Source organism: Maylandia zebra, linkage group LG22 (genome assembly GCF_041146795.1).
Source record: "Maylandia zebra isolate NMK-2024a linkage group LG22, Mzebra_GT3a, whole genome shotgun sequence".
Taxonomy (NCBI): domain Eukaryota; kingdom Metazoa; phylum Chordata; class Actinopteri; order Cichliformes; family Cichlidae; genus Maylandia; species Maylandia zebra.
Window position 1 is genome coordinate 14,681,966 of NC_135187.1, and position 25,402 is coordinate 14,707,367.

Here is a 25,402-nt window from a genome sequence, read left to right on the forward strand (position 1 = left end):
AGAATGAGCAGCCATATTATCCTCAGAGTTTCCTTATGTTAACAAAAAAACCTAGTTAAAAACACAGTCTATAGTATATCTTACTAAAGTGGAATCACATAGAAACACAACAGAGTGTCAGCCGCTGCAGAAAACCAATATACAATTTTGAAAAACAAAGTACACCCTCGTTCATTTCAAAGGTTTTACATGTTAGAACATTAATTAGAACATTAATCATCTTCTTCTCAACAGGTCAAAATCGAGGTAATGAGGAAACTAAAAACATGAAATTACTCACCATTACATTATGTATTTAACAAATACTGAGCCAAGATACAGAATCAGCATGTGAAAAATCCCACCCCAAGTTCACCTGTACTGCAAGTACACTCTTACTGGTGTGTAATAACACAAATAATCATATCTTACCTGCAGTGGGTGTCTCAGAAAATTCAACCCAAGGTCAGATAGTGCAAGAAAAGAAAAAAAAACCCCAAAGGCCTCACTTAACATGTTAAATCAAAGTCCATGACAGACAAATAACTGTGAAGCACGGTGGTGGAGGGCTAATGATTTGGGCTTGTTTGCATTCAGTGAGTCGACCATGAGCTCCTCTGTGTACCACAGTGTTGTAAAGTAAACTGTGAGGCCATCTGTCTGACAAATAAAGCTCAAACTGGGTCATGCAGCAGGACAGTGACCTCGAGCACAGCAAAAAATCTCCAACAGAATGATTTAAGGTGTTGCAATGTTCACAGACTACTTCTGCATTCTGGCTTAGTTTTTAAATAAATACTGACACACTGTAATATGTCATGTGACGATGTTCATCTGAGGTTGTATTTAAATCAATTTAAGACCTGCTAAGGACCAGATGATTTTTTTAATGTCCTTATGCGGACAATCTCAGAACTGACAGAGGTGTACTTTTCCTTTCTCACGACTGTAGTTTCAGGTAACACACTGGCAGAAAATACAATACATGACATGAAGTCTACACACAGCACTGAAGGTGAAATAGGAGAAAGCTTTATTCTTTGCTCTGTTCTACAAAACTTTATTACAACATAAAGCTGACGAACAAAACTGCGTCTGCCGGACACGAAAAGTTTCTCTCTGGAAAATGCGGACATCATTTGAAAAGGACTCTATGTACAGTATTTATTGAGCGTTTGTTGAAGGTTCACTTTGGAGTTTTAGGAATCTTTGACAAAGAAGGAAGACGACACAAAGAACAGCAAAACATTTCTACTGGATACTTTACAAATGTCTCAAAGACTTTAGCACCATTTTGTTAAAAAGGTTCTTGATATAACAATGAGAAAAAATAGATTTAGAGCTGACCTGGTAACAAACAGTTCACACATTTATTTCTTTTCAGTCAAAGGGATTTAACAGGGAATCACTGGGAGAATTTTTGATTTTTTTTTTGCTAACTATTTAAAGCATACTTATCCAAACACGGTAGAAAATATTACAAAGGACAAGAAATAGGGCGTTTCATCTCCCTGCCTGTGCACTCAGTCTTGTTCTCATTGGCTGGTGGGAAGTTTTGCTTTGTGTCTTTTTGTGCGTCTGTGGGGGGTTTTTTATCCTGTTTTGATTGGTTCATTGGTAAAAAGCACCTGATTCTTTACACCCTGTCACGTTACAGTAACAAAGTTTGAGAAAGCAAGACAAGAAGAGCACGGCTGACTTTTAGAACCTGATGTCCCAGTACTGCAGCGTCGCTTTAGTGGCCTCAAAATCATCTTCGGCTGCAGCAAAATCGTTGTCGGTCGTTGACAGCAGGCCCCCGTCTTCTGAATTAGAAAAAAATCACCGTGGTTAAGACTGAATTTGCTCTTTTTTTCTTCTAATTTAACATTTATTAATCACTTCATATCAGCTATTAAAAGACGATTGAATATTAAATGTATGTTTCATGTCTTTTCTTGATTTTTCTCTTATCTCACCAGTCAAGCAGAGGATCTGCGGCCTCTCCCAGAACCCTCCAGACAGACACCTGATCAGGGGGTTAAACCTCTGCTGGAAGCCCTCTGCGCATCGATAGCGCACCACGGCGTTGGTCTCGTAAGTCTGTCGAGCTTTTCCATATATGGAGGCATTTCTGACCCTTGGTGGTGGTCCACAGGAGGCTGTGGGAGGAGTTAAGATGCTTAAGTGCCTTCTCTGGGCTAGAATAAGTAGAAAACAGCTCGAAGCATCAAGCTCACGAGGGAGTTAATGAGTAATGAAGTGCTCTTAATGATGTCCCATTAGTGTTACTCACAGGTGCCTTTCTTGCAGGTGTATGAAAGGTGATAGTTGCAGGGCACATCGCTCCAGCGTCCGTTATCGTGCCACACCATCACCACACAGTCCTCTCCGGAGAGAAAGTAGCTGTCTGGCTGACCCCTGTACCAATTCTCATAAAGCTGTGAGGTATGTGTTATGTATGTTATTTTTATGTGTATACAAAGAAACAATAATCACAATAGAAATAGTTGAAAAAGCATAATATACATAATGTTTTCATTCTCCTCTTCTTCTTTGAGGTAGTTAATATTTAATAGTCTGGTGCCTTCCTGCATCCTGCTTGGTTTGTGTCTTACATAAGAGGTTTCAAAAAGAAAAACATAAACAGCAAAACTCGTTATGATAATAGATTTTCATTCATGATCATCCTGGCCATCATAAATAATAACCTACAGATGTGCTACTTTCAGATGCTCCCTTATTCACAAGGGGTCGCTGGATTCCTCACTGTTTTCACTGTGTCTTTTTTTTTCCCTTGTTGTTTGTGCTACCACTTGACATAATTGCCTTTTAGGTTCAATTTTACGGTCACATCTCAGTGCCTGCCTAGCAAATGCATCAGTGTTTCATTCTCCGTCACCCTCAGATGTTCTAGAACCCAGAAAAATGTAACTAAGCACAGGTGCTGGATAGCATGCAATCTGACATCAAAACTTCCAAGTAACTTAAATAGACTACAAGGCAACTAAAATTAATCACGAAGCAAACACAAAGAAACAATATATTTTAGTTATCGTGGCTGCAAAAGAAAAAGAATCTTGATAAATAGAAAGTAGATCTTAATTAATACACCGGGTGTCTGGTTCTCCAGTTTGAGCATTTCCCTGTTTTTGTTTTTTTGTACTCTGCAGTTTTGTTTTGTTTTTTGCACACATAATAAAACCTCCTCACCAGTGGGTTCCCATCAGACCAGTGGAAATCATCCTCAATGGTCTTGTCATTCAGACCGGTCCACTGGTATTCCTTGTAGTTGTCTGTTGACCAAGAAGTGGAATTGAATTTATGAGGAAAGAAATGAAAGCCACATTGTTTTCTCGTTCCCAAATGTGTTAAGGAAACCTACTGTTGATGTAAGCCTGTTCTTCAGGGGTTATTATGGACACCAGGTGAGCTCCCATCATGCGGCAATGCTGCTCTGCAGCCTCCCAGCTCAGACGCTGGCTGAAGTGTCGATAGCAGAAACCGTGAAATTTATCCCAGCCCGGTTCACATCGCTCCCGGTCTGAAAACATCACAGAGAAGAGAACAGGACAGCCAAACCAACAAGAGTCTTCAGATGTATCTGCAGGCTTTTATACTGAATAATTATATAATTTTCACTTCAGGCTGCATTGTAAGAAAATTACTGCTTGGCTTATTTTTGTTTGGAAACTTCTGGCTGATTCCCATCATATGTAACGTCCATTAAAGAGCAGAAGCGAGCTCACCGGCCTGACAGAAGTTTCCGTCATACGTCGGCAAACAGAGGCATTTAATGTGACCACCTCTGTCCGTGCAGGTGCCTCCGTTAAGACAGGGGTTGAGCAAACAGGCATCTGAAACACAACAGAGGGCAACTTTAAATCACTGTGCACCTGAAACCACTGGTCAAAGACTCATTTGTTATGTAACTGAATAATTACACATGTACAGGAAGACAGCCTTCATTTATGTGTAAGTCTAATTGGTGCCTGTGTTAATTAGAAGGCAGTTGAAGCACGTATGCTGACATTAGGTAAACAGCTGTAAGTAAATGTAGCAGGAACCATTTAGAAACTAAAGGGCATCAGGGTCGATGTTAGCCAACAGATGGCAGCAGAGGAGAACCTTTACAGCGTGGCCTGAGAGGGAAAAATCGTCAAATCGTCTTCTGGCATGTGTGCGATGCTTCCTTCTCTTTCTTCTTCATTTCTTCATTAGTAATAAACGCTCTCAAAAATCTTGTGGAAGAGGGAATCTAGACATGGATGTATTAATGTTGGGGGGGTGGGGGGGGGGGGGGGGGGGTTGTTTCCTATAATATGGAGCCCTGTGGTTCTAACAATTAAAAAAAGGGCCCACTGGTCATTTTATTAAGCGGTATGCACTGATTTGCTGGTGTGCCAGTGGTACAATGAACTCTTTTGTTTGCTTTGTTTACCATTTTAATCAAAAGATGAGATGATGAGATGAGAAAAACATGCCCTTTTTAAAGTCATTGGACAGTAATATTCAACTGACCACCTTCTGACCTGCTGCTGCTTTTCATTAAAATGTTGAATTGTGTACATTTATAAGTGAAAATTTTAAAAAGATGAAAAAAACTAAAGAAACACCCTTCAGCCGTGCTAAATGTTGACATTGCATAGTTTGTCCACCAGAAGGCACTCTGCAAATTCCCTGTTTGCATCACATGTCTGCAAAAACATAAAAGTATTCACAGCCTTTGCATTGACACTGAAAATTTAGCTACGTTACATACTGTTTCCACTGTTCATCAAAGTCAGACATTTTTACAACTTAGTTGGAGTCCACTTGTGGTGCATTAAGTTGACTGGAAACAATTTAGAAAGACACAACTGTCTTTATAAGGTCTCTTAGCTAACAGCGCATGCCAGAGCACAAACCAAGCCATGAAGTCCAAAGAACTGTCTGTAGAGCGCCAAGACAGGATTGTATCAGGATTGTACCAATGAGCACAGTGGCCTCCATCAACCGTAAATGGGAGAAATTTGGAACCACCAGGACTCAGAATTAGCCTCCTGGCCAATCTGAACAATTGGGGTAGACAGGCCTTAATCATTGAGGTGACCAAGAATCCACTCTGTTCACATTGACAGAGTAACAGCATTACCCTGTGAGGACAACCATTTGTGCAGCACTCCACCAGTCAGGCCTGTATGGTAGAGCGGCCAGACTAAAACCACTGCTCAGTAGGAGGCACATGAGGGCATACTTGGAGTTTGCTAAAAGGCAACTAAACTTTTTAACCTGAACATGAAGTGCCATGTCTGGAAGAAACCAAACAGAATTCATCACATGGACAATAACATCCGTAGAGTGAAGCATGGTGGTGGTAGCATCATGCTGGGATGTTTTTCAGCAGCAGGAACTGGGAGAGTAGTCAGGGTCAAGGGAAATAAGGATACTGCAATGTACAGAGACATCCTTGTTGATAACCTGCTCCAGAGTACTGTGGACCTTGGACATCTTCTATCAGGACAAATACCCTCGGCACTAACTCAAGAAACAAAGGAGTGCCTTCGGGATCACTCTGTGAATGTTCTTAATTAGTTCAGCCAGAGCCCAGTCTTCAACCCAAGATCTGAAAATGACTGCGGACCGATGCTCCCCATCCAGCCCGATGGAGCTCCAGAAGTTCTGCAAAGAAAAAAACTGTCCAAAAACAGGTGTGCCCAGTTTGTAGCATCATAGTCAAAAAGAGGCTTTAAGTGCTACTAAAGGTTCTTCAAAAAAGTCGTAAGCAAAGGCTGTGAGTACTTATGTACATGTTATATTTTTGATTTTTGATTTTTAATAAGTTTGCAAAAATTTCAAGCAAACTTTTTTCACTTTGTCATTATGGGGTATTGTATGTAGAATTTCAATGTCAAAAAAGGAATTTAGTGGGTTTGGGAATAATGCTGTAACAGGACAAAACGTGGAACAAGTGAAGCACTGTGAATACTTCGTGTGTACTGTATATTTATCCATTTTCCTAACTGCTTATCTAGTTCTGGGTCTGCAGGGGGGTTGGGGAATGTCTACTGGCATCTTGTTATATTTATCACAATCAGATGATATCTAAAGAGAAAAACACTTCTGAAGCTTCATTTTGCTTTTCTAAATTTGTAAAACAAAGGAAAAACGAAACCATGAGTGTTCAAGCTGGAATTAAACATTTTACAAGTGGATTCGGTTTGTTTGCTTCCTTTGACACCCTGTAAACAAGAACTATGTGCTGCCTGTCATTATCCCCACATATTGCTCTCTTCAGAAATCTCTTTCATTGCTCAGATCGTGTGTATGAAAGGTAATAACTGCTTTACACGAATCAAATGAGATTCACGTGCACTCAAAGTTAAACCATCATTCAGTTTTGATGAAGAATACACAGATGGTGGATGGAAAACCACTGAGGTGCCTTTCAAGTCTTACCTATCAAAAAATGAAACTTTATACTGTGACGGTGTTCACATCTGAGACTTGTTTTTGTTTGCTTTTCAACAGAAACAGAGTTTAGATTCACGGCTCCATCTGTGAGCCGATTTCCTTCCCTTTTGTCAAACAACACAACAATAACTTGTCTGCAGACGACAATGCAAGGCTAGTAATTTCAATTACTGAATGATTGATGACTTTCTCATTGTGTTTCTCTGCCTCCTTTCCTCTTTAGGCTGCCGACTGCAGTATTTTATCACCATGAAGAGTCCATTGTATAAAGATTATTATTCACCCCAAAAAAGGCTTAATTATGGTGCTGAAGCTGAAATTATGTATGAGAAATAGGAAAGGCTTCTGCATGCACTAATCTATGTAATACTGAGGTTTTTGGGGGGAAGGCAAACAGTTTGGATGCTTGAAAATTGTCTTGTAATAGAAGTGCAGCTTGGAGAATGCACATGTTTTCCATATTTTTCATCTTTATGAGTCCATTTGTGGAGTAAAACCATGAAAAGCTTACTTACTTACTTAAAATATATAAACTTTACTTAACCTCCTAGGACCTGGCATCCACATGTGTTGTATGTGGACATCACATTTTGGGCTGTCTAAACCAAAATACAAAATTTTGCTCTACAAGGGCCTAATATCCACTTACGAGGACATTATACTTCCACTGCGCTATCAAAATTTAAAATGAATGTCCTCATATGTGGATCTCATTTTTCTCAGAAACAAAAATCAGGTAAAAAAAAATCTGGTAATTCTTTGTTTTTTTATATTCATCAGGTCCCAATCAGCCCAAACAGCAAAGAGAAATTAAAAATGCATGCCATGAAAGAGTTCAGGTCTCAGGAGGTTAAAACAACAGCAAGTAAAGCCCGCTTGGGTCCAAATTAAAGTAATAAGGTTTGGCATATGGCGGCCACAGACTATTGTGACTATTGAGTGTGGAGGAGATACCAGTACACATGTTTTTCGGTGAGGAGAGCTGGACAGGGCTGTAGATGGGCATTAAGCCAACAGCAAAATAATTTCTGCTCCAATGTGGATGGAGGAACAGGAGAAGCACTATCAAAAACCTTAACCTCCTGCAGGTTACTTATGTGCGTGTTTCTGATCAAACCATCAGATCCAGACTCCATGAGGGTGGCGTGACAGTACAGCATCTTTTACTGGGACTTGTGCTCACAGCTCAGCATCGTACAACTCAATTGGCATTTGCCAGAGAACACCAGTACTGGCAGGTCCACCACTGTAGCCGTTTTCACCTCACAAAAAAGAGCAGGTTCACACTGAGCTTCTGTGACAGAGGCGAAAAAGTCTGGAAAAGCTGTGACAAACATTACGCATTCTGGTTTGAGAGTGGGTGGCCGGTGTGTATAGGCAGTTATTGGGGAACCAATGCGTTGATGCCATTGATTTACCCACACATCCCCCAGACCTGAATCTTATTGAGAGCCTCTGAGATTCAGGTCTGGGAGTAGATCCCCCACAACACCACCTGCCATCGAGTCAGGAGCATGACCAGACATTGTCACATTGTCAGGAGTGCACATGGGGCAATAAACATTACTGCTACATCATGAGACAAGTTGGATCCGACTGTGATTTTGATTTTTTTTAACGTTTTTTTTGCTGTGATTTCGAATCTACAGTTCTCAATTTCGTTTACCTCGAATTCTACATTCAGTAAAGATTTTTAGTGTAAATATTTTGTTTCTCAAGATCCACACGATATCTTAGTTTTTTTTCAAAAGCTGAATTATTCTGAATAGTGTTTGACTTACAATATTAACATACACCAGGTTGTCAGTGGCCTTTATTGACATACCCACATGGAAATCTTAATAGAAGAACTCTGAGGTCGACTTTTTCCAGTTTCTGAAACTGTGCTTGATGAAATGCAAGTCAAGCCTTAAATGGTTTGTTGGTGACCTGGTGGATGTTAAGAGCTTAAAAGCAGCTTTTCTCTTAAATAAGTTTCCATCCTAAATTTCCCATATTTCTTGAAGTTGAGTCCACAATGGCAGCTGCTTCTTTTGAAGATTCAATAAACCCGATTATATGGAAGCCAAGTGCTCCAATGGAAAAATAAAGTGCAGTTTTAAATAAGAGAATTAAAATTCAAAAATATTTCATTTAAAAGATGAATTTAAAACCATGAGAACTGTGTTTTATGTTTGTTTGTTTGTTTTGTGGAACAAATAAGCTTCCATACAATGCATCAATATCCACAGCTGCCACATGAAGTCAAAAAAACGAATGTACCAAAGGGAAGGAATATAAAGTAATGCATTTATCAACTTGTGGTAAGACAAGAAACCAATAAAGATTTGTTGCCTTTATCATTATTAGACCTAAAAACACAATACAAATCTAGAACAACTGTGATTAAACAACAATTTTTAAGTCGAGTATGAAACATTAATGACAAAAGGACACGTGAACATGTTGCTAAATGCAAACACTCGTGCAATCTACAATGAAAAGGTTTTGTGCTTGTAAACATAATAATCTGTGCTTTTTGTACCACAGTGACTAAAACAGCAATGAAAAAGAAGAAAGAAAATCAGTTAAGACTTAAATATAAAGCATTACTGCAGCTTCATTGGTCAGTGCTGTTACATTCAAAGTAATTGTTACTTTCCAGAGAACGATTAAGTCCCTTATTATGTTGCTTCCCAATTAATGGAAAAGATACTATGAAAATTGAAAGATAGCAAGAAGAAAATGATTTTATAATATCTTTTGCACCTGTTAGGTCCAGAGATGGATGATTTACAAATAAAATCTGATGAATTTAGCTATAACCATCACTCTGGCAGGTCCTCACTGGAGAAGAAACCCGTCATTCAAAAACACTAGTAAATACAGTACTTCACAGAAGTCATTCTTTGGATGAGGAAAAAACATAATGCATAACAAGACTGGACTGTGGACAAATGTCAAATGGGAGCTGTCCCAGTGTGAGAATCTTGGAGGGTAGAGCGGGGGAGTCACAAGGAGAGGAGTAAGGAGTGTTTAAGGGGAAGTGGGAAGAGTCAGAAGGGTGAGTGGGCTTGCTGAGACAACAGGTGAAAAAAACGTGGGAAGTCATTTGAAAAGCAGGACGGGTGTTTTACAGAAAATGGAGCAGAGGCAGGTTGGGCAGAGGAAAGACGAGGAGTTTTAGTGCATCACTGTGTCGAGCAGGAAGAGGACGGTTAGACTGATGAAAGTGGCATTAACATTACCTGAAGATTTCCCAGTACCGCCTACGGCTGCCCTCTCATTGGGCATGATAAGCAGAGTTGGCGGCTGGGTGAAAGTAATGTCAACATCTTCCAGAGCGTGACCCACTGGTGGTATCAACATTTTGGGGGTGGTGGTGGTTGGGCTCCAGGTGTGCCTGGACCGGTGTGTGGTGGTGGTGGTGGTAGCTGCGGTTGTGGTTGTGGTGGCGACAGTGGTCGTCTTTGTGGGCTTTGTACCTCGAGAAGAACTTGAAGCTGCTGTGGAGGTTTTTTGGCTGTACTCATTGCGAGATTCTTGGGGTTGAGTTGTGCTGGTCAACAGATCCCACTTGGATGTTTGAGAACTGGAAGGAAAGATGGCGAAGTCCTCAGAGGCATCAGTTTTCTCTTGAGATGTCGGGGAAACATTAGTTTCATCTTCGAGGGTCGGGGCAACAGTAGCCTCTTCTTCAAAGACACGGATTGGGATAACGTTGGCTTCGTCTTCATCAAGCACAACAGTTTCGGAAAAATCACTATCTTCTTCTAGGGCTGAGGAAACATCAGCTTCTTTCTCAGTAAAAAGAGCTGTGCTAACATTAGCTTGTTCATAGACATGGGTTGAAGAAGTGTTAGCCTTTTCTTCATACTCAAAGGAAGGAGCAACATTAGCTTGTTCAAAGACTCGAGCTGAGGACATGTTAGCCTTTTCTTCATACTCAAAGGAAGGAGCAACATTAGCTTGCTCAAAGACTCGAGCTGAGGACGTGTTAGCCTTTTCTTCATACTCAAAGGAAGGAGCAACATTAGCTTGTTCAAAGACTCGAGCTGAGGACATGTTAGCCTTTTCTTCATACTCAAAGGAAGGAGCAACATTAGCTTGTTCAAAGACTCGAGCTGAGGACGTGTTAGCCTTTTCTTCATACTCAAAGGTAGTAGAAACATTAGCTTCTTCTTCAAGGGTTGAAGAGGTGTTGGCTTTTTCTTCATACTCAAAGGTAGGAGAAATATTGGCTTCTTTTTCAAGAGCTGAGGAAGTGTTAGCCTTTTCTTGCAAGCTAATGTTTGAGGAAAGATTAGGTTCTTTTTCAAGGACAATAGTTGGGAGAACATCAGCTTCCTCTTTAAGGGTTAAAGAAGCATTTATCTTTTCTTCATACTCAAAGGTAGGCGTAATATTAGCTTCTTCATCTTTAAAAACAGCAGTTGGGACAGCATTACTTTCATGGGCTGAGGAAACATTTTCTTCAAAATCAACCGTTGGAGAAACAATGTTCTCTTCTTCAAAATTTAAAGAAAAATTTGCTTCTTTTTGAAGAGCAAGGGTTGGGGAAATTTTTATTTCTTTTTCCAGAGAAACGGAAATGTTGGCTTCCTCTTCAAGAGTTAAAGACACTTCACCTTCAAAGGTTGGAGCAAATTTTATGTCTTCTTGAAGGGTGGTCCTAAGTGTATCAGGTACATGACCACTTGCTTCTTCATAAGTATCGGTCACAGTATCCAAATACATTCTGTAGCCTGATGTTAGATATAGTGCTGTGGGCGAACTGGTGGATGAGTGAGAAGTGTTTGAGACGTCTGGAGAGCGAGTGGTAACTGAACTTGCTCCAGACACTTGCAGGTCTTCAGATTTTGATGTGGGCAGCATTTTATCCTCATTTTCCAAACTGAGCGTGTCTTCAATTTCTAAGCTTGCACTTCCCTCCTGTTTAGAGTTGGGGGACTCCCACAGCTGTGAGGCTGTAGAAAGAATATCCAAGCCCAGTTTGTCAGAAAGGGGTGACTGAGATGAGGCTGTCAAATGTGGAACCACTGTCTGAGGTTCAGCATGGGTGCTGCTGGCAGAAGCAATGGGAGACGGGTGAGTGGTGAAGCCAGAAGTTGAGGAATCTGATGTGGAGATGAAACTGGCTGGACTCATATCGAGTTTGCTTTCTGGAAAAGAGCATAGAACATTATGGGATTACATATTGTTTTTGAGAAGTATATTTAATTGCTTGGATGAGAAAAATTAGAAGAAACAATAAGTCTACTGTCAATCTCTGACCTTCAGACCAAAACGATTAGAAACAGGAAAACAGCTAGCTTTTCAGAAGGTAACAAAATCTGCCCTCTTCACATAGGTGACCAAACTCTAGGACGTTACAGCTCTTAGCCAGAAGGTAGTCCAGAATATAACCCTTTTAGTTCTTCTATTATAATAAAAAACATAAAATGTGACATGGATATCTCATGCTAGCCTAACTCTTGACAAGAAAGTAATTTATCTAAGATAATAATGTTTGAACTTTTGTGGGACATGCACATACCTTCAGAAATATCTCCAGAACCATCCAAAGGAGCCCACACTGAGGTTAGCACCTCCGGAGTAGATTCAGTAGTTTGGGATAATTGTGTAAGAAGTGTTGCCTCTTCTTCTTCTTCTTTTGAGGCCTCAGTTGGGGGAAACATCTGCTCAGAGTCTACACGGGTCTCCTCCAGCTCCACTTCAACCATGGGGTTAAGGGTTAAAGTAGTAGCCTCCAATAAACTGTCCTCTTTAGTACGGTTGCTGTCGGTCTCACTGTAGTTGGGTTCTGATTTGTTAAAAGACAGGGTGGTCTGTTGTACTTCTTTGGTCTCATTCAGAGTTCCAGATGGCTCTGTGTTTACTTCAATATTTGTGTCTGGCTCTGTCTGGTTCTGCATCTCAGGCTCAAATGTGGGTCTTTCAGACTGCTGAAAGGTGAGACTCGAGTTCTGGCTGGAATATGTTTCATTGTAATCAGTGGGCAGAAATGATGTGTTCTCTGCTGAATTGTGGGTTTCTGTGATAGTGCTGCTCATCAGTGCTGTAGGATGCTGGGAATCGTAGCTCATTTCTGTGGGAGATAAAGTTTGGTCGAGCGGCTCGTGTAGTGCAGGCGTTGTGTGGAGGGGAGACTCTGTTGTGTCTGATATCAGCATTGGGTGTGTATCAACCGGGCTTTCTGTAGTTACAGAGACAGTAAAATAAGGCAATGATTCAAGCATGCTCTGGGCCTCTCGCTCCACCTGTTCTGCTAGTTGGTTCAACTGAATTTCTTGATATTTTTCCGTAAGAATAACAACATTGTGTTCAATGTCTTCAGGTTCTGTGCCCACATAGTCCATCGGAGAGTCAGTGGAAGCATTTCTGTTTTCTGCAGAGAGCAGACAAACAATTAAATGTAACATGTGAAATATGGAACAAACAAATCTAGTTATGCTTTCTTTCTTGTTAAATATGCACTACATATTGTTCCAACATCATATTTTTATTCCCTTCTAGAGTAGCTTTTCATGAGTCATAACAGTCAAAATAATGCTTATTTATCTGATGATGGGCTTTGATATGAACTCTCAGTTCATTCTCTGTCTAAATCAATATGTTTGGGCCCATCTCCCTTCAAGCCAAGTTTCAAGCTGTGTTTGAGATTACCAGGTTATCTTCATATACAGATGCCATCATATACAGTGGCTTGCAAAAGTATTCGGCCCACTTGAACTTTCCCACATTTTGTCACATTACATCCACAAACATGAATCAATTTTATTGGAATTCCACGTGAAAGACCGATACAAAGTGGTGTACACGTGAGAAGTGGAACAAAAATCAGACATGATTACAAACATTTTTTACAAATAAATAACTGCAAAGTGGCGAGTGCGTAATTATTCAGCCCCCTTTGGTCTGGGTGCAGTCAGTTGCCCATAGACATTGCCTGATGAGTGCTAATGACTAAATAGAGTGCACCTGTGTGTAATCTAATGTCAGTACAAATACAGCTGCTCTGTGACGGCCTCAGAGGTTGTCTAAGAGAATATTAGGAGCAACAACACCATGAAGTCCAAAGAACACACCAGACAGGTCAGGAATAAAGTTATTGAGAAATATAAAGCAGGCTTAGGCTACAAAAAGATTTCCCAAGCCTTGAATATCCCACGGAGCACTGTTCAAGCGATCATTCAGAAATGATCCCCAAGACAAGGCCGTCCACCTAAACTCACAGGCTGAACAAGGAGAGCACTGATCAGAAATGCAGCCAAGAGGCCCATGGTGACTCTGGACGAGCTGCAGAGATCTACAGCTCAGGTGGGGGAATCTGTCCATAGGACAACTATTAGTCGTGCATTGCACAAAGTTGGCCTTTATGGAAGAGTGGCAAGAAGAAAGCCATTGTTAACAGAAAACCATAAGAAGTCCTGTTTGCAGTTTGCCACAAGCCATGTGGGGGACACAGCAAACATGTGGAAGAAGGTGCTCTGATCAGATGAGACCAAAATGGAACTTTTAGGCCAAAATGCAAAACGCTACGTGTGGCGGAAAACTATCACTGCACATCACTCTGAACACACCATCCCCACTGTCAAATATGGTGGTGGCAGCATCATGCTCTGGGGGTGCTTCTCTTCAGCAGGGACAGGGAAGTTGATGGGAAGATGGATGGAGCCAAATACAGGGCAATCTTGGAAGAAAACCTCTTTGAGTCTGCAAAAGACTTGAGACTGGGGCAGAGGTTCACCTTCCAGCAGGACAACGACCCAAACATAAAGCCAGGGCAACAATGGAATGGTTTAACACAAAACATATCCATGTGTTAGAATGGCCCAGTCAAAGTCCAGATCTAAATCCAGCCAAGAATCTGTGGCAAGATCTGAAAACTGCTGTTCACAAACGCTGTCCATCTAATCTGACTGGAGCTGTTTTGGAAAGAAGAATGGGCAAGGATTTCAGTCTCTAGATGTGCAAAGCTGGTTGAGACAGACCCTAAAAGACTGGCAGCTGTAATTGCAGCAAAGGTGGTTCTACAAAGTATTGACTCAGGGGGCTGAATAATTACGCACACCCCACTTTTCAGTTATTTATTTGTAAAAAATGTTTGGACTCATGTATGATTTTTGTTCCACTTCTCACGTGTTCAAATAAAATTGATTCATGTTTGTGGCTGTAATGTGACAAAATGTGGGAAAGTTCAAGGGGGCCGAATACTTTTGCAAGCCACTGTAGATTACAGACCAGACCTTTTTGAAGCCAGGTATTTATTGCAATCTGAAGCAGGATGTTATTATATCAAACTGTGGCCTTGTTAAATCAGATCAAATTAGAGAAACTGTATTAATCCCAGGGAGAAACTGAGTAAATACGAGCCAAAAAAGGGAAAATCATAAAAGGTCCACTTTAGAGTTTTTGTCAAATTAACAATCAACAGTTTGCATTTAAAGGCACAACATTATCACCTTTGAAACAGTAAACATCATGAAGGCTGGATGGCTCTGGGAAGCCAGTCTGGTTGCTGAATTGGTAGAGAGTTTTGACGCCAGGCAGAGCACCCCCACAGCGTTCCCTTGGGGTTATGATGGGGTACCGTACGCTGCCATCAGACAGCCAGCCAGGGCTGCAATGGTCCAGTCCTTCACTCCAAGCCAAGTAAAGCTGTGCTGTTGTAGCCAGCTCTGCCCCTGCAGCTCTGCAGTACGACTGCGCTTCATTAAATGTTAATTGCTGTGGGATGAAGTCATGGAAAACCTCCCCTACAGACAGAAAATTTGTTCAGTCTTTTACTTTTTCTGGATACAAGTGAGTAAAATGCTGGCACATAATGGCACGACTGCAATTATGTGCCAGTCTTAATTTATAATGGATATTTGTATATAGTAAGTGGCATGTTTTTATCTGATGTGACGCATGACATTTCACTACAGAAAGTAAAAACATATAATTATATGTTTGAACTAAATAAAATCATTGTAATAGTTATTGTCCATCACAGATCCCTAATGCCGTTTTCCAAATGTAAAATGTATAATTTGACTTACTGACAAATTAGGCCAGATGTATCATTATTGCATTAAGCCTACTGGCAAAAAAACAAAAAACCCAAATCCTACTATTTACATATAGAAGTTATTAAACTGTTAAATTCCTACCATTAATTTCGTCTACATAACAATAAACATCGAACAGATCATCTGGATCCATTGTCCCATAGTTTCTCACTCCTGGTTGCCCATCCATGTCTCCATAGCAGCCTTCACGAGGCACTTGGATTGGATACCTGCAACAAAGCAGCAAAACAACCATCATCCTCACTTAAGACTCGACAAACATGTGACATAACATCAATGCTGCATTTGGCGATAGCTTGGTAAATCTGCAACATTACCAACTGGTAATGTTATGACACGTTTACTCTGTGGCCACTCAATAACCAGCTCACACATGGGTACTTATAGAGCAACACAAATATAATGTATTTACATATAACAATAACTATATACAATAACTATAATGTTATTTAAGAGTCTGGGTGGTTTTTTTTATCATACTAAAAGGCCTACATGCCCATGCTACTTTATTGTTTCCTTTGTTTATGCTGATGGATGGATGGTAGGTAATACAGGATTTCATAACTCCACTCCAACTCCAATTTACCTATGTATATCGACAACATGCATATAATGGCATGCCATTTTGATCTTGTGGGTTTGACACATAGTTTCAAATCTCATTGCCTTAAGTACATTTATACAGTTATTTAACTGACATTACATTTTTGATATAGTCTCTAAATACAGTAAACTAGTTTTGTGGGTCCCTTGCAATACTCAGGTGCTGTTCTACTATATAAAATGTTTTTTTACATCATTGTTAGATGGTGTCATTCATATAAATTAGATTTTATTGTCATGAGCCTCTTTTACTGTATGGGTGTATGTTTAACAGAAATGAATATTGCACTATACAGTTAAAGAGGGTGGACAGTGTGTTGCTAATGAAGTTGTTATAGGTGCATAAATGGGTCAGTTTAGAGGTTGGTGAGTGGTTTCTTATGTTAGGTAAGTATAATATGACATTGTTTTGTAATGTTGCTACCATAGTAAGATAATTTTGTTTGTATTGAGATGTGAAGCACACCTGAGGGGCAGGTGGAGAACGGTACCGCTATACTTTGTAAGTAAGCAACCTCTGAAACACTGTCTGACCGATGAAGACGTCAGTGATTACAAACTTATATCAAGAAGTCGAGTAAAACAACAAAAACATCTATATCAGCTGCATGAGCCTGTAAGATATGTTTTATCTATCTCTGTCTTTTTAATAAGTTGTACTGTGAGCATGATACAGAGGGCACACAGGTGATGAAATACCTGACAGACTGGTCTGCGAGCCAGCCCGCGTCACACTGCTCATATCCGTCGTAATAAGATGCAAGCAGCTGGTCGGCGGTGGCGATTCGTGCCCCGATGGCCTCACAAGCCCTCTGGGCCTGATGGAAGGTGAAGGCATACCGACCCAAAGCATCTCTGTAGTGGAACACAACACCTAAAAACACACACAGCATGCACATAATAACATACCTACAAATACATTAACTGCATTACCTGTTTCAACTGTTTTAAGTCAATAATTTGGAAAAGCTCCAGGAACAAAGACATCTTACTAAATGGAAAGAAACTGAGCTGGAAACTGAGCTACACAACTAGAAACAACTCATTAATTATCATTACACAGAGGATTGGGTATCTTTGGGTTCAGGCAGTTTTCAGTGGATTCTACTAAGATGAGAGATTCAGATATTTTCTTACCAAAATCACAGTGTGGAACCAATAATCAAACTGCGATATGATTTCAAAACACAGGAGTTTTAGCAGAGTCAGTATCCTTCTTGTGGTTTTTCTTTCTTTTTCTGAGAATTGTAGTTAAAAAACACAGTCTCTAATAATTCTGTGTAATCTACCCCAAACTTTACTAATGAGCCATGTCTTTCATCGCGTTACCTTTGACCTTGAGCTCCACGAGGTCACTGGCGTCCTCCAGGCCCTGCTGCACCTCGCAGCGGTAGTGAGCCGAGTCGCTGGAGCGCAGATCTCCCAACCAAAGTGACGCATCATCAGGGAAGGAGGTGTAGTTGAGCAACGCCGCTCGGTCTCGGTACGCTTCATTGACCTTCACCTTGTGACCCCGTACCACTAAGATCTGCGTTTCAACCCCCCTTGATATGACTGACCACTTGACCCTCGGTACAACAGGCGTCGCGGAGGTGGAGTTGGAGATGGGGGACAGAGACACCACACAAGGGATGGAAATGGAGCTGCTCAGTGGAGCAACAACTGGTCCTGAGTGGGGGATGCTCACGTGGAGCTGCTCCACCTCATCTGGAAATTAATAAAAAGAAAAGAAAAGTGAATCATGCTCCCACTTCTCAATGCACTTTTGTAGTCTCTGTTTATGGAATCAAAAAGTGATCAGGGGAAATGTAGACACCGTACCGTATGTGTACCGTAGAGTTTGGGTGGGAAAGGCCAGTGTGAGATGGCAGACTGCATAAAGAAGTGGAAGTATCTGCACATGTCTGTGGAGATTAAAAAGGCAAACACAATAAAATATTAATAAAATAAATAAAATGAAGAAGAAAAGCAGATATTTTTCTTCCAATTTCACAAATATGTAGAATTAAATAAAAATGGATTTTTAATAAGTACAATGATTTCTGACATCGGAGGTCATATGTTGTGTCGGTTCATCTTATCTTATCTAACCTATAAGAAGGAACAAATGTCCCAGACACATAAGAAAACTGAGGGATTCAGTTTCAGTTTTCAGGATATCAGTTGAAAGACTGAAATAACTATCCACATTATATTGAACAGACTTGGTGTTATCCCGCTGACATAAAGGAGCTGTAATAATGTTTTATTAGCTGCACAAATGTAATTTCTATCCCATAAAATGTCAGAAACAGGTCTCAGTATAATACCAGAGCTTTTAAATTTACCATAAACTTGGCCTCAACACATCAGTGAAACTGCTTCAACAAACACTGAGCATTATGGTTCTCATAAAACTACAATTTACAGCAGGCCTTTTTCCTATAAGTCAGGATTAGTTTTAGCTGAGCACACTAGAAAACTGGCAACAGAGTTTAAACATTAAAAAAATACAATAACTATAAAATTTTGTGAGAAAGACCTTTTGTTTTAAGTTGTAACTTTGGAGCAGAAGCTCTGAGTAAAACACACGTGTCCCAAAAAAAGCTCAGCCATACAGTATAAAAGACCAACTTCTCTGGTTTTCGAAAGGAAGCTGGAAGCAGAGGTTCCTGACCACAATTCATTCATCACCTCCAGGAGCTAATGACACGGCGTTTCAGCCCAGCGGCATCCTGCCAGTTCTCCGTCACCAGCCTGGCCCTGTTATTAACCCAGCAGCCGTGGCAAGACATCCACAGCGACTTCACACAACCTCCTGATTGGGCCGTCATTGAAAAACAATTAAATACTGGACAGTTTCAACAGTCGTCAAGGTGTTTCATCAGTATTCCTGTCAGTGTCATATTCAACCAACCTCACACTTCACCAGAAACACTGATAGTGCAAGGTTAGACCTTTAATCTTGCTACCTAAAGTTGTCGGATAAGAAATTTCTTTTATTATAAAACAGAAATTTTACACTGTACAATACAAGTCTTTATAGTATTAACTTCAGCCACAACACTTGAAGTTGGAGTAAATACCATTAATAATCTCATTATACTGCAATGTTCTGCTCAGCCTAAACGAACAGCACAGCACGATGGCAGCACTCTCCCCCAACAGAAGAATGCTTTCTGCAACAGCATAACTAGACTGAGCATCAACGACAGACGCCTAAATAATCCTGATCGCATTAAGACCCAGCCCACAAACCACAGGACCCAGAGGATTCCCTGGTCTCCTTCTGTGCCCAAATGGGTCAGAACTGTTTTGGCACCATGACGAGGATGTGTACAATGTGAGGCTGGTGGTAATAACCGGTGGCACCATTGCAAAGCAAGCAATCTGACTGTATATTGCTGTACAAAAAAAACATAGAAACACAGTTCAAGCACTGTAAAAACCTGTGACGCCTGCTTGTGTTTTCTTTCAAAAGAAAGTTTAGTATTTACAGTATACCGAGTGATTAACTGACATAGTGGGAGAAGCAGAAACTTAAAATTGTGGCAGAGGCCACAATTTTCATGCCACACATGTCATTTTATCACTGACTCATAGGAAAATTAGTCTTTTTTCAAATGCTCTGTTCCTCCAAGTCAACAGACTTGCACTTTTAGATCTCAAGGCATCTGAGTGATCGAGGGTTTCTGGAGAAAAATGAAAGTGATCTCTATTTCTATCTCACCCCTGCGACCACAATTTTAACATCAGAAACATTAAAAAAAAATTACAGATACTGTGGAGCAATGACTTGGGATCCTTATGCTTTTTAAACCTGTGTAGAGGATATAAGCAGTTTCACAAGAGGTGAGCGAAGCTCGTTTGAGAGATTTGGACGGTTGGATACTCTGAGTTACACAAAATGCCATGACCATGGTAACTAACCGGGCTTGAGTGACACAGGTGGAAGCAACTGACAGCTGGTGGACATTTGATTGGTGGATTTAAATTTCCTCTCTCCCTCTCGCTCTCTAATCAGCATGACTATCCGGTGCCTAACAGGATCTCTGTTTCTTAGTGGAAGACCAGTGTGTTTTTACAATGCCAAATTTTAAACCCCAACCCAGCGCAGACAATCCAACACATCGAGTCCAGCAGTAGCAACAATCACACCACTGATAATCTTTAATTTTTACTGTTCTTGTAATGACGGAGATCACAATCTCCGTCATTAACAGCTAAGGAAGGTGGAGCTTTTGCACTGATTAGTGCTTTGCTGATACCACCGATCCAATAAAGCTGTAATTTGCAAAGAGCGTTAAAGATGATGGTTTAAACAGCCATATATGTTATCACATCACTTAGTTTTTTCCATAAACTTTCTCAATATGAGCCTCAGAGCCTCTAGTTGTCTTCTGCAAGGTACGGTACTACAAGAATTGACCTCCTGTATATCAAGTAGATCCCTGGTAAGGAGTCGGCACACACAGCTCAGTAACTTGTGTCACATTAAATGGCCTTCTTTGATGGTAGAATAACTGTTGTCTGTTTTCTTGCCAGCTGGGTGGACTCCATGATGCTGGTATCACTATTAGTATTCTTGAGAAGACGTTTCACAAAAAAAGCGAGGAGCGGGCCAAGAGGACAGCTGCACACTGTGCTTTCACTTCATACCAAGTCCCTTACAAAGGGCTTCAGGGAAAATTAAAGGACAGGGCACTGGCACACTTGCTTGCTTTTTCTCTTTTCTTTCTTTCACCCCTTTCATTGATGGAGAAGGAAGTTTCAAAGCACTAAGAATCATTCTAGGGCAGGCTTTGTACAAAAGAAAGGGCCACATTAAGACCCCGCACACTGATTCAAATGGTATAATGTGACAGTGTGCTTAAATACCGGTTTGTGCTTTCAGATTGATGACAGCAGAGAAAATCCTAGTTGCTGCTGGTTGTTTTGTGCCGTCTTTAGATCGCATTTTTCGGCGTCGCCTTCGCCAAGCACTTTGCAGGTCTGCTTGTTTTAGTGAGGTTAGCAGTGAAGACAAGTCAAGCTGAAATCAATGCCACCCACTGCAGCTACGGCCCACAAACTGCAGCCAGCACTCTATCCAAAAGGGCAACTAATCCAGAATCTTCTGTGGAATAATCAGCTACAGACTAACGCATTTATGGAAAAGAAAACATAAGAAATTGGCGTTAAATAAACCTCATCAACTTTATGCAAACATCCCTGTCAGTGCTGCACAGACATTCCTCTGCAGCCTGCATCAGTGTCAATGCACACAAACCAGGAAGAGGCTCCTGATCCCAGTTTAGCCAGCTCAGACATGTCAGTTTGACTGATGTGCTGTAAACTTGGAGGAGTGCTGAGCTGGAACTGGCTTTAGGAGGGATATGTCCAGGATAAAACAGAACAGGGTCCCATAAAAATGCACAGTTTTTGCAACTATGGTCTATTTGTTGTCTTCTTTTCTTCTCCTTCTTTTAATATTTAAGATTTCAGTTTTCAGACTACATGTAAACAGAAGTTAAATGTAACATAAAGCAGCCTGTTCATTTATTTCAACTTCTTTTCTTTTTCTAGTGTATGAAAAAATTATTTAAGCACAGAGTTTATACTCTATCCAGCAGCTGCTTCCTAATGCAATTAACATTGAACAAGATGTTTGACCTGGAAGAAGTTTAAACCATATTAACTAAATCAATTTTATTTATTGGCCCTACACACCAGAACTCTGGTCAGCAGCTGGATATTCAGTTGGACAGTTGTGATTGAATAACTGACTCCCACAAGTATACATTCTTGCTGCTATTTGCCTTAATAACAAATCCATTTATGTTGATGACATTTGCCTGACCTAAACCAGACAGAAACCACTTTTACATCCAGCTCAAAACAAATAAACTTAATGTCAGTCTTTACTTCATTTGGAGACCTTGGCAGGGTCAAAGGAGGTGATTCAGTTCAGAAACATCAAACCCAGACTTTGAATATAAACACTGGCTACTGTACACTTAACAGCAGAGCGAGTTGGTAAATGAGGCTATTCACTCAGCACCACACCTCCAACTCCCTACATCATCAGTGGTCTGTCTCCTGTCTACAAGATTACCACTTTGGAAGAGCCACCCACCAGCTGATTCACCACCCACTTTGTCTGGGAACAAATTAAAGTGTGTTTTGCGCAAACACCTGATCCTAGGCTTGACTCAGTGGATCCACAGATGAAGCTCAGCCTGTACAGCTGTCCTTTTATACACAGGAGGCGATTTCCGCTTGTGTTCAGGATCAGGTGGGCTCTGCTTTCTGAGACGCATCACTTTCTTCGTTCAGGGCAAACATGCCCAGGAGTCAGGCACCTGCAGTTTGAGCTCAAATCTGCACTCAAATACTCAGATACACAGACTCTACTAAAGTAGCTTTGCATGAGCGATAGTTAGAAACACTGCAAAGTCTTTCAGCTTACCTGCTTTCTGAAACAAGCTCCTTCCCTTTTAGAGAAGAACCCCTTTAAATAAATCTTATTTTGAGTGGCTGCCCCTCTCAAGAAGAAGGTCTGAATACTAGGTGGGTATGGCAACAGAGCTATTCAAGCACCCTGGAGCCTGCACTTTTGGCTCACAGGGGTTATTTTGCATGACATTTGTGTCACGGGGCACAAATGTGTTGTCCTCCGTCATATGCAGTAGCTTAATATTCAGTTTGAATTGCCAGGATTGTTCATTCATTTTGAATATTTTGACATGAGCAGCGATTCAGAGGTCTGAGCAAGGCTTGCTATTTATCTAATTATACACCTGAGTGCAACTCATCCTCAACAACAACAACAAAAACAAGAACAACTTCTGTAACTATAGCTTTAGCTGAACAACCTACTGGTGCAGTGGAGGATCAACAACATATCTGGCTCTAAATTTGAGCAGATGGCCGTCCATTCTCCACCATGCTTTACATTTCATCTTATATTTAGTGTAGAGTTCATCACTCTAGTTTGGGTCAGATCTCTAGATAGATTGTGAGCCACATTTTTACCAGCTGTGACTGTGGCTAGTTTTGACTTTGTGATTTTTTTGTGTACTGACCAATTTAACATGTAGAGAGGGGAAGGCCACTTTTGTGGGTTTTTCTTGTTGTATGTTTGCCTGTGTTTGTCTGTGGACAGAGTTTGTCCACATGAGAGAATTGCAGCTGTGCAAGACAGTCACTAAACTTTAAGCTGTGCAGCTGAGATCAATATAAAATCAGGATTTGAAGAGGGTTGTGGTCCAGCAATTCGATGGCATCCCACTGGAAGATGATAACATGATTACTCTGTCATGAAATTACAGCATAACCACACCACTGCTTTTTATATCTGCTCAAATCTGACCAGAGAGCCACAAACCTATTAAACAGAAGAAAGAAATCCTTAAAAGTCTGCTTCATCATTCAATTTGCCCTCTGTCTTTCTACCTGTCCATTACTGAACTCCACCTGAGGTGGACCACAGCGAGTGAAGAGTTAAAATACGCACTTAAAACAAAAAGCAGCTTTTTGTTCCCACAGGGCAAATAAAAGCACTGAGTGTGAAATCCCAGGAAAAGCTTTTGAATGGCAGGGGGGGGGGGGGGGGCTTTGTAGGAGTCCAAATTGATAGTAAATGCGTTTAAAATAGCCCGTTATCCTTCCTTTACCTTTATAGGTGTGCATGCGTAAAACACGGAAACACGGTTTAAACACAGTGGGGGACAGCAGTTTACAATTAATTTTAGGACCTTTCGGAGAACATCAATTACTACAGCGCAATTAAGTGGCAATGAGTATAATTGTCTTTAATCATACGTCCATTTAACCTGACACAGGAGATTCAAAAGAACTTTGGAAAGACCAAATCGCATCATCTACTGCGTATCATTGACCCATCGACCTTAAGGGAGAGAAAGAGACAGAGACGGTAAGCCTACCGGATGACTCTCAGCAGCATCTCAGCTGATGCAGGTTGCACTTCTTTGCTGTAAAGAGTATTTTCCGTGAGCGCCTGTCAGCGTGCTGCAGTGCGACTGTCCTGTCACGGGAAAAGCGGCTCTGGATGCTCTGCGCAGGTAAACGGTGGCTGGGACCGGCACACTCAGAGGCTCGGGGAGAAAAGAGGGAGTTGGGAGAAAGTGACGCCAGATATGAAACCCTGAACTGCCCACTTTTTCACCCAACAATCGGGATGGAGATGGCGCATGCCTGTCAAGGGGGATTGGGAGGGATGACAAGTAAAGAAACCGATGTTATAGGCTATGAAGTGAAGCCTGCAGAGAGGAGATGACCTGCATGTTTTTACTGCAGGGAAGCAGAGAACTCACTGAGCGTCACTTGGATGAACCAGGGTGAGAGAAGAGCAGTCAGCGCAGCGGTCCGGAGTGAGCTGCTGAAGCTGCTGCAGGTATTGATATTGCAGCACAGTCACATATCCCGGAGAACGATAAGGGACAATTTAAAGTACCGCCTCCTTCGTTATCTGTCACACCCCGCGGTATATTTTTAAATCATCATGAATAGCTTTGCATTCTGGCGCAGAGAGAGAGGTCTGGAAAATCCTGCACAAGAGCATTGCCCTGTCATTTACAATCGGAATCTGCAGAGCATGCTTGATTTGAATGGAACAAGCTGAAAACAGTATGCAACCCAGAAGCTTTTGCTATGACTGAAGGGTCACAACAAGATCACTTTTACCACTTTAAAGTATGTTATTTACAGTTGAAACTTTTATTTGAAATTGATGCATAAATAAATTCATAAAACAAAAAGATCTGGCTTTTACTCAAGGCCAAATGTGGCCATGTTTGGCTGACTAGCCTCAGACTAGCCTTCCCTATAAAGAACAGATTTCAGGTGTCCTGTGCCATAAATGAATCATAAGTAGCCCACATAGGGCCAAATATGCAGCACTTCTATGAAATGTGATTACTCCTCATCGAGGTTCTGGCAAAAATGAGCAACAATAAAACTTTTCTTCAATGAACAAATTAAAGGCAGGTTGAAAAGTCCACAGTTACAGTCTTATTCATGATGTTGTGTAAGTGATACAAGTGCAAAATGATGGCTGAAGAATGAAAGACTAGAGAGAGAGACAATTTTAGCTCCTCTTGTTTTCAAATTCACATAAAAGGTAATTTTATGTTAAAGGCCTCACAGTACTGTATCATCTCAACACAGCACTCCACTCTCACAATGCTGTCTTACTTGTGGTTCCTAGAATATTTAAAAAAATTAAATGGGAGGCAGAGCCATCAGCTTTCAGGTCCTTCTTCTGTAAAACCACGAGGAGGACCATATAGGGCTGCAGGTGACCATGAACAATATCTTAGTAACAAGTCTAAGCTGCTGAGGGTTTCCATTATCCA

General features: G+C 41.0%; 1 protein-coding gene across 2 annotated transcripts; it reads right to left on the bottom strand.

Moving 5' to 3' along the window:
• Nucleotides 1-989: 989 nt before the first annotated feature.
• Nucleotides 990-24,450, bottom strand: LOC101483761 (brevican core protein). Of its 2 annotated transcripts, none has more exons than XM_076879133.1 (15): nucleotides 24,362-24,450; nucleotides 23,972-24,242; nucleotides 17,889-17,971; nucleotides 17,397-17,774; nucleotides 16,767-16,941; nucleotides 15,546-15,673; nucleotides 14,856-15,149; nucleotides 11,927-12,778; nucleotides 9,639-11,552; nucleotides 3,708-3,815; nucleotides 3,344-3,502; nucleotides 3,172-3,254; nucleotides 2,255-2,399; nucleotides 1,938-2,120; nucleotides 990-1,781 (listed from the first exon to the last, which is right to left on the bottom strand). In XM_076879133.1, the coding sequence occupies exons 2-15, from the start codon at nucleotides 23,989-23,991 to the stop codon at nucleotides 1,681-1,683; spliced, it is 4,623 nt and encodes a 1,540-aa protein (XP_076735248.1). In that variant the 5' UTR covers nucleotides 23,992-24,242; nucleotides 24,362-24,450; the 3' UTR covers nucleotides 990-1,680. The 2 variants fall into 2 exon arrangements, with proteins under 2 accessions (XP_076735248.1, XP_014269324.3); XM_014413838.3 differs by having other exon boundaries at nucleotides 990-1,784.
• Nucleotides 24,451-25,402: the final 952 nt, after the last annotated feature.